Source organism: Aethalodelphis obliquidens, unplaced genomic scaffold (assembly GCF_003676395.1).
Source record: "Aethalodelphis obliquidens isolate GAN/ISIS:26980383/991018 unplaced genomic scaffold, ASM367639v1 scaffold9, whole genome shotgun sequence".
Taxonomy (NCBI): Eukaryota; Metazoa; Chordata; class Mammalia; order Artiodactyla; family Delphinidae; genus Aethalodelphis; species Aethalodelphis obliquidens.
Genome location: NW_020837953.1, coordinates 19877001 through 19886932, shown reverse-complemented (window position 1 = coordinate 19886932; position 9932 = coordinate 19877001). Strand labels below are relative to the sequence as shown.

General features: G+C 52.9%; 1 protein-coding gene across 1 annotated transcript; it reads right to left on the bottom strand.

Annotated features, from left to right (window-relative positions):
• Positions 1-7416: 7416 nt before the first annotated feature.
• CITED4 (Cbp/p300 interacting transactivator with ED-rich tail 4) lies at positions 7417-8798 on the bottom strand. Its single transcript, XM_027108940.1, has one exon. The coding sequence runs from the start codon at positions 8514-8516 to the stop codon at positions 7959-7961; it is 558 nt and encodes a 185-aa protein (XP_026964741.1). The 5' UTR covers positions 8517-8798; the 3' UTR covers positions 7417-7958.
• Positions 8799-9932: the final 1134 nt, after the last annotated feature.

Sequence of the window (9932 nt, the reverse complement as noted above, 5' to 3'; positions counted from 1 at the left end):
ACCAGAAAGATCAAGTCCAAGCTCCTCAGCCTGCCACTCAAGGGTTATCCTTCTTTGACCCTTACCAACTTCAGGTATATCCCTTGCCTCTCTGAATATCTACCATATATGCTAACGTTTCCTTGTTGCCTTTCCCAATCAAGTCCTATTCATTCATGCCACTTGGCTGGCCATTGCACACATTGTCACCTCCCCTGGAATTTCTTTCTTTCATGTGCTCGTATCCAAATTCTACCCCAACCATTCTACCACATGAGCACCTAGTATGTTAAAAATTTTGGTAAGTGCTTTCTCAGCAGCAAACTGAGAGTAAGTCCCATTATTATCTCCATTTTACAGATAGGGAAACTGAGACTTAAAGAAGGGAAGTGAGTTACCAAAGATGCACATTCACAAGTGGTGACTGACCTGATACCAAGTCAGTTCTCTCTATATATGACATAGGCCTCTGACATCTTCCCCACTCCACCAAGTGCTCTGGGGCAGAGGAGACTTGAGTTCTAATCTCAACTGAGCCACTCACTATGGTAGAGACTGTTGGTTGCCCACCAAAAGCCATCCTTCCCATCTTCCATAGTAACTGAGTTGTTGACGAACACATGGTTGCCACCTAGAAGCCATATTGCCCAGCATCCCTTGCAGCTAAGTGTGGTCATGTGAATAAATTCTCGTCAAGAGAATCTGAGTGGAAGTAATGTGTGCATCTGGGTCTTAAAATATTGGTTGCGCTCGTCTCCTCACTCTCTTTCTCCTGAGAGCTGGATATGATCCAGCTTCCACTCCACAGACAAAGACCAAAAATGAGAAACAAAAAAAATGAAAGCAAACTTGGATTTGAGCTGCCATCTTGGTTGTTGAGGTTGGGGTCATGTAAGGCAGGGCAACAAGAAGGAGGCAATCTGGGTCTAAATGACTGGGTGGAACTAGAATGAAATGTTTTCTGCTTTTTAAGCCACTTAAAAAAATTCCCCTTTGTTACAGAAGCTGAGCTAACACTTAAATATCTCTTACTATGTGTACCATCCTAAGTACATTCAATACTTTAACTCAAGAAATGACTAGCCGTGTGGTGTAGGCAAGTCATTTCACCTCTATGAGCCTCGGCTTCCTCACCTGTACGAGCCTCAGCTTCCTCATTTCTACGTGACCTGGAGTAATAGATTAAGTCAGATCCCTGAGAGAGTTAGGTGAGATATTATGAGTCAGTACTGGATTACATAACAAGCAGACAGCTCATGTGGTTAGGGGCACTAGCTGCAAATCTGAAAGAATTTGACTTGAAGGAGGAAAGGAGGAGGAGGAGATGAAGCTTTGCTGTTTCAAAATAGTTATGGAAAACTGAAGAACTTTTGGGAATTCCTTACACTAACTTTACAGCTTAGTATTATTTTTTTTATTTTGAATCACATATAGGGTGGAACAGGCAAACTTGTCCAAACTTCTTTGATAATCATGGAACTAGAAGTGAAATACCCTTTTTTTTTTTTTTTTTTTTTTTTGCTTTTAGAAAGGTAAAAACTAAGACACTGCTAAGGTTCAGTGTGGTCAAGGGCATGAGCCAATAGGCACAGGCACGGAGCTGGCAGGAAGGCGAATGGGTCAGCCACTTCGGCCACTACTTGGCAGCGGCCGTCACCATTTTATTTGCTCATCTCTTCTGATCTGGTAATCTCCCTTCGAGGAATCCCCTCTACAGAGATGTTCCCATAAGTGTTCCAGGGTCAATACACAAGGATGCTCCTTGTAGCCTGATCTGTAACAGTGAAAATTTGGAAACACGGGAAATCTCCATCAGCTGGGGACTGGGTAAATAGATTATGCACAGTGCAGTCATTAAAAGGAATTTACTGACATGGAAGATTTCCAAAATACATTAAGTGAAAAATATCCAATGATAGAAAATAGTATAATTCCATTCGTGTGAAAGAGAGATGTATGTTATGTACGTAACACATAACACAATGTTCTCATTACATGTGTGTGCGGGGTGGGGGGGGAACTTGGGGGAGGTCTTTGACTTTTCACTTTACATTTTCAAAATTGTTTAAAAATATTTTGCCTCCAGCCTATTGTTGAATAAAGACAAGGTGTTTGTTTTAAAAACAAACAATGATTGGCTCAGAATCTGAGATTCCGCAGCCAGTGTAAGCTGGGGTGCCCAGGAGGAGTCTTGCTGCCGGATGTGCCAATTTTATGGCAGAGCCCCCAAGCCAGAGCTGCTGACCAGGAAGAGGCGAAGGAGTGAGTCCCTCTGGAGACCACCCTCTAATCCGCTGTGTAGGAATCCCTGCCCCATCCTGGCCACATTCCTGCTCCCTGAGGGGTATCTGGACTGCATACTCCTACAAAAAAGAGTATCTTCTCAAGAGCCCTGCCTGGTTTGCCAGTGTCTGTCCATCCATTGCACTGCCTGTGTGTTGTTAAGTAGGTTGCTTAACCTCTCTGAGTCTCGGCTGCCTAGAATGAGGCCAGCAGAATAAAATGAAGCCAATAACTACACCCACCTCCCGGAGTTGTGAGGACTGCAGGAGCGAGTGCACCTCAAGCCCGCTGCCCCACCACGATGCTAGGGAAGCATCGCACTTCCTTGCCCTCCTCCCTCAGGCCAGCCTCACCGCCTCCCAGCACCTGCGAGGCAAGAGGGCTGAGGAATGTAATCCTCTTCATACAGAGCTTGGAGATCTCAAATGACATGCCCAAGGTCACAAGTTCGTGGTTAAGCTGGGACTGGAGCTCAGAACTCACAATGCTAACTCAGATGCCAACCCTGGGCCATCTTTCAGCCCAGCTCCCAGCTCAGGGCTTCACTCCAGCACTTCCTAATACCCACTCTGAGCCACACATGGGGTGGAGGTGGAGATGAAGGGGAATCAGGTTCTGATTCCTCAGACCCTTACAGTCTAGGGGGAAAGACTCCCCACCAATCCTTCTATGTGATGAAATAGGTCTTTCACAGGCGGAAAAGGCCCTGGGGAGGGCATTTCTGGCCGAGGAAGCAGCATAGGCCGAGGTATGGAGGCATAAGGAGCATCGGGTATCAGGAACCTGGGTGGCTGGAGTGGAGGGTGGGGAGGTAGCTGGAGGCTGGCTGGGACAAGGCTCTCTCGTCCTCGTCCCTGTGGTCATGTTTCCCAGCAACAGCTCCCATCTGAGCCACTCATGGGGACAGGCATTTCACATCACCTTCATTCTTTCTCACAGGGAGCCTGTGGTGTCTCCAGCTGACAGATGAGGAGACTGAGCTGAGAGTTGCTTCCTTTATTTCCTCCATCTGCCAGGGCACACGTGGGGCCTGGGTCTTTACCTGGATGTCCCCCCACAAGGTGCCCCACACCTTACCCTTTCATCGCCACCAGTTCTCAGGGCTTCCCGGATCCCGAGTTGCTCGGCAGCACTGGCCCAGAAGCCCCGGCATGTGTCTCTGCATTGCACACTCCAGGCTGGCCCAGATCTCAAGTCCCAAAGTGTGTGCAGGTCTCCTGTCTCCAGACCAGCTGCAGGGTCGAGGTCATGGCTATTCACCCCCAGCTCACCCCAGCCAAGCAGTGCTTCACTGTTTGCAATGTGCTCTCAGAAACCCAGTCTCATTTGAATCCTTGCACACGTACCTCGGAGGGTGGGCGTATTCTCCCCCTTGTACAGAACAAGAAGCTGAGGCTGAAAGAGGCTCAGTGTGACTTCTGCATCACATGGACACAAAGTAGCAGCACCAGGTCTGGGACTCTGCTCTTATTTCATTCAGGCTCAGGTCCTTGGCCAGCCCCAGCCCGGGGAGGGAAAGGGCCCTGGATAGATGGGAGTGGGCATGCTCACCCCATCACTTACTGGGGTGTGACTTAGAGGAGTCTGAGCCCATTTTCTGACCTCTGGAATGGGAATAAAACCACCTAGTGGTGCTATACACAGGCTTGGGTGATAGTTAAAGGAGGGGCTAGAAGAGAAAGAGCACCTACTGTGTGCTGCTAGATCCCATCATGCCTGCACACAGTAGGCACTCAGTAAGTCTGACTTAGTCCCACAGTCAGCCGTAATCCTGACCCAGCACTTGTAACAGCGGGGTGGCGTAAAGAGTTAGGCAAGGAAGGATTAAGGAATTCAAGAGGATTACAGTAATCAGCTAAACCATCTAAGCTTCCTGGGAAAAGACCAGGCTCAGACTGTTCATTTAATTTACTCAGCAAATGACTGTTGAACACTTAGCCGAGCTGGAATGATGGCTATGACGATGGTGATGGTGATGATGATGATGATGAGATGATGGCAGCTCTCTGTTGAGAATCGACTATGTACCAGGTAATTATATGGACTCTCGGCACATCAACCCTATAAGGTCGATATTCCTTAAAAAGATTTTTTTTTTTTTTTTTTGCTTCTAATAGGGACGGTGCTAGTCAGGTCTGGGACTAGGGAGAGGCAAACAAAGCTGCCAGAGACAGTTAAAGAGGCACTCTTTTGACACTCGCCTCACCCTAGTTCCCAGTTCAGTGCTTGTGGTGGATACTGTGATGTGCTGTCCAGTCCCTGCTTCCCTTAACTTGTTCCCTGGGTTGCTGGGAGGGCTGCCGGCAGACGGTCTTCCCCTCCTCACCGGCCCACAACTCCCCCAGGGATGGCTCCGGCAGGGGAGAGCCGCCCTGCCCACCGTCACCCCACTTCCCTGGGCAGCCATATCTGATGACTGCCGATGGCAGGAATAAAAAGGAGTATAATGGTCGGGAGGACTCTGAAAGGCCCTTCCAACTCCAGACCTCCCTGTGGGGTTGGCCAAGGCTCTTGTTGGATCTGCCACGTAGCTTCCTTTGCTAGCTTCTGCTCTGGATCCTTCCTTCCCTAATAAAATTCTTGCAGGCTAAACATCATCTCAGAGCTGGCTACAGGCAACCAGCAACAGTGTTACTGTTGGAGTAACCCTTCTTCCTAGCTGGTTACAACACAGCCTTTCTAAAGACTCTAATATAAAGTATCCCCAGAAAGCCAGGGCTCAGAGATGATAAACTATAAGCTACACTGTTCTAAATACTTTATGGGAATTAACTAATTTAATCTCCACTGCAGCTCTATGAGAGAGGTACTATTAGCATCTCCATTCTGTAGATGAGTTTGAGAGAAGTCATAGTTGGAGAAAACTACTTGCTAATAAAATCCAGTCAACCAAAAGATGATTCAAAATAACTAACTTCAGCCTGGGGAAACTTTGATATGAAAAGGAAAAAATAAAACAAAAAAAAGATGAAATAATGTCTTGCCAGTCCCATGACTCAGTTCCCAACCCTGAGGGGAGCCTGATGCCCAACCCCAAAGACCCAGCCCAGGTAGGAGAATGAAATCCACAGGATGGGGTGATGGGGAGAGCAATGGGTTATTTTAAGAGGTAACCTCAGTAAGAGGTAAAAAGTACCTATTGGAACCACAGGAAGCTGGTTGGAGAACAAGACTCAAATGGTAAGTGACTTACTTGAGGTCAGGCAGCTAGTAGGAGATGCTTCTGGAAATGGGCCCCGAGGCTATCAGACCACAAGCCTCCTGGCAGAATGGACACTCCATCCTCCTCTCCAGCTGGGAGGGTCAGAATCCTGCAAAGTGTCAGGGATTTGGGGATCCAGGTGGTGGGCTGCCCCAGACTTGCCTTTTCCTCTGTCCATCTGTTTGCTGTCCAACTAGTCAGCAGCCCCTCTGGGAGGGATGGTGGGTGGGAAACAGCTCAGGAGCTGGACTCCCTCTTCTACTCTTCTTAATTCTAGGAAGAGGCGGGTGTTGGGTTTCCATTGTAACCCCTTCCATATGGAGAGCACTTCAGAGCCTACCTACTGCTTATCATCCCACCCCTGAATCTGCTCCCCACTTACTATGAGGCTTATTGTCTTGTGAGATAGTAGGGCAGGGTTATTAGCCCTATTTTACTGGTGGAGAAGCTGAGGCCAGACCAGGGCCAGACCCTCCCATCCCAATCCAACCTTTTGGTTTTTATCTCTGGCCTGGGATCTTGGGCAAAGTGGAACAAACACTGGCTGTTCTAAGCCCAGAGCTCAGGTCAGTTCTTGCTCAGAAGCCTCTCTGCCCTTCCTCCCCAACCTGTTTGAGGATATCTCCAGTATCCTAGGGGAGACCTGCATTCATTGGCCAAACACCTGTGCTGCCCACTCCATGCCTGTCCTGGTGGCTCGGGAGCTGGTGCTGACAGCGTGCTCTGGGTGAGCTCCCAGGCTTGGAGGAAAGGCATGCCAACAAGCTCGGCATGAGGGTGAGGCCAACCATGGGGCACAGAAGGTCACAGCTCCATGTTCCTCTCCACAGAGTCTCTGGAATTCATTCTCTCCTCTCCAGCCCCACTGCCTTGTTTTGCCCTGGTCCTCAGCCTCTCCTCCATGCTTTCCATTCCTCTCTTCCTGCCTTTCTTCCACACCCCTGAAGCACCTAGGGATCTTTCCAGAGAGAGGCAATAGCAGAGGGTGGCCAAGAGCTCATGCTACCAGGTCTGGGCCAGCACCACATCCTTCGTCTGTAGAACAGGGACTGTGCCTACCTCCCAAAGTCCCCGTAAAGCCAATAGACCTTTCTAGAGACCCCATGCCTTCCCGTACAGGCCCTGAACTTGTGTGCCTCCCTGCCTTTGAGTGGGCTCTCCACGTGCATGCCATCTTCTCCAAGTCCTAAAGACGTACTCATCATTCAAGGCTCTTCTCACCACATCAAATACCACTGGCTCCCTGAAACCTGAACTGACCTGACCCCTTGCACCAGCTGAAACCACGTCCTCCTCTGGGTTTGCCCACTGGGCCATCCTACCTATGTTTTAGTCCTCATCCCGCTCTTGTACCAAGATGAGCTGATTTCCAGGCCTGTCACCCTCTACCGCCACTTGGACTGTGACTCCTGAAGGGCGTGATTATTACTGTAGAGTAATCATCATTATCGTTTACTGAGGGCTGCCTGGGTGTCCTGCACTGTGCTAAAGGCCTCACATTGCATGTGACCCTCACAACCACCTAAGACCGGGCCCATCTGTCTCTGAGGAAATGGCTTCAGAAATCTCAATGGATGGTGTCTTGAACAAGAGAGAGAGCTCTGGTTCAAAGCCAGAACCTGAACCCTCAGGTACACCCCGTTCCCCTCTAGCCTCCATGCGGAGCAAACAGTGAGGGCAGCACCCCCAAGCTCCCCTCACCCCTCCCAGGAGCCGGGAAGTCCGTCTGTGGTGCCTTTGGGTTACCTTGCCACGCAGTGGCGGCAGCCTCTGCCTTCCAGATTATGACATAACAATTGCACAACTCGCAGATATTTTCGAAAGAAACTGTCAGTTTCCTCTCCTGACCACTGCCAGGGGCTGTGTCCTCCATCCCACCCAGGGCCTCCAACAGCCTCAGGACTCTAGAAGACAAATATAGCTGGAGTTATAAGGAAATGAAAACACCAGACTGGAAAGTGACCCAGTTTTATTGTGGTGCTGGAGGGCAGATGGGGTATTGCTCCACTCCGCAGGGCTGAGGGCTGTACATTCTGCCCCTCCCCAGGGCGGGAGGCCCAGCGACCTCAGGGCCCAGGCAGCGGGGTGGGGGCCTGGCGGGTGGGCGGCTCCAGGCACCCAGTTACCACAGTGGTTTGCACAAGGAAAGGGGGAATCAGGCAGAGGCCTGGGATGGCTCAGATTGGGGGTTGGGGCGGGGGAGGGTCCGAGAGGAGAGGACACAGAATCTAAGAACTGGGAGTCCGGAAGGGGGCGTCCAGTCCCCTTCACTTTACCGCTGAGGCTCCGGGGCAGTGATGAACCCAAACTGTCATTCTGCAGGAGGCAGGGCCTGGAGTGAGGCCAGGCGTCCCAGCCCGGCGTCGGCTCTGGTGCACTAACTGCTGCCTCCACCCTCACGGAGGGTGCGTGCGGGGTCCAGGCGCTGGGTGCGGAGTCCGGCGGGCAGGCCCGCCTCCTTCTCTCGGGCACGCAGGCAGGCGCCCGGCCTCGCTCAGCAGCTCACCGAGCCGGCGGGCTGCGCCGACCCCAAGTCCGAGAAGCAGTCGAACTCGCTCTGGCCCAGGAAGAGCTCGGGCAGATCGCGCACGCGGTGCAGCCCGAGCTCCAGCTCCAGCGACGTCAGCGCCTCCTCGTCGATGAGTTCGGCGTCCATGCCTCCCAGGGCGTGCGCGGGCGGCAGCAGTGGCGGGGCCGGGGCGCCTGGCACCGGCTGCGGGCCCGGAGGTCCTCCCGAGGCGCCGGGGGGCGCGGTGGCGCGGCCCGGGTACAGTGTCGCCACGGGCTGCAGGTGCGCGCTGCCAGCGGCCGGCGGTGGCACGGCCGGAAAGGGCTGGAAGGCAGGCGGCGGCCCGAAGGCCCCGTACGCCAGGGCCCCCGGTGGAGGCGGCGGCGGGCCCAGCGGAGCCCCCCGCGGCCGCAACCCACTGTCCAGGCCCGGGCCCGAGTAGGGCTGCAGCGTCCGAAGCGCGTGAGGGCCATAGGCGGGCGCGGCAGACGGCGGCCTCGGCACCAGGCTGTAGCCCTCGGCGAGCATCAGGTGGTCGGCCATGACGGCGGGCCGACTGCCGGCAGCGGCGGCGGCGGGCCGATGGTCAGGGCGGGCGTCCCCGGGTCCCGGCCAGCTGTTCCTCTGCAGCGAGGGATCCGAGCCCCTTGCCTTCTCCGCACTTCAGCCGGGCAAAGGAAAACCGAACCCGACCCGTGCTCCTGCGCAGCCCAGGACACACCGAACTCAGAGCTCTTGTGCACCCCAGCTCAGGGCTGAAATGACCCTGCACACCTACACAGTCGGGCTGCTAGACCTCCGCGTCGTGCCCCCGGACTCGGCGCCCTCTTATATCCAGAGGCGGGGCTGCCCCCGTCCAGGGCTCTCATTGGCTGGATGAGACGCTCCTGGGCGGGCCGCACCGCCCCTCCAGGAGGCCTCAACCCCGCCCCTGTCAGAGCTCCGCCCTTTGGGCCTCAGGCCGGCGCCTCCGGCTTTGAGCTCTGTCTGGGAGCGGGGTGTTTGGCGCTTTTCAAACGGTCTGGTCTTGGCTGCCCTACGCTTAGTCTTGGGGCTGACTGGGGCCAAGCCTGCACGGACCAGAAGGTGGAGTAGGGGGGCCAGAGGTTTAGGCCCCCATAACTGCAGGATCACAAGCCCAACCTCTTAACCTCTTAATTTTCCAGATTAAGAAAACTGGCAAGGCTCAGCGGCAGAAGGGGTTACCTGGGAATACACAGTAAAGCCTTGACAGAAGCGAGACTCGAACCCAGGCCTTTTGATTGCTACCTCTACACAGGGCACAGGCACCTTGGTGGTGCAGGGTCGCGGAAGATCAGCTGTCCATCCCCATAATCCCAGGAGAGCCAGTTGCTCCTCCTCCGGCTCCCACTCCCTTGTCTGTGGAAGCATGTACTGAGTTGTTTAAAGTAATTTATGGCCTTGTTTCCTGAAGGACTTGTTCATCTTCATGTCCTCAGCACGTAGCCCAGAGCCTGGCCCAGAGCAGGTTTTCAGTAAAAGTTGGATGAATGAACAGATGACGGAATGGATTGCAACTCATTCCCCTGAGCTTCAGTTTTTTCCTCTGCAAAACGGGACGACGACAGCACCAATCCCACTGGCTTGTGGTGAGGGTTAAATGAGGTGATGCGTGCACAGTGTCCAGCACAATGCCTGGTGCGTGGTAGGTGCTCAAAAATGTACCTCAAATGAATGAAAGGCTGGGTTTACTTCTGTCCCTAGAGATCTTCTGAGTGGGGGATGTTGCACCTTCCCTTGATAAGAATAGTTATAACTTGGGTGTTAGAGCGCTATATGTTCTATGAGCATCTTACTGGAGGCAGGGCATGGATATCAGCCCCATTTTGCAGATAAGGAGACTGAGGCACATAAAGGGGAAAGTGAGTGTCTTGGGGTCATACACAAGCAGAGTTAGCATGTGAATGCCTGTGTCCTTAGAGCAGCTGGAGTCTTTCC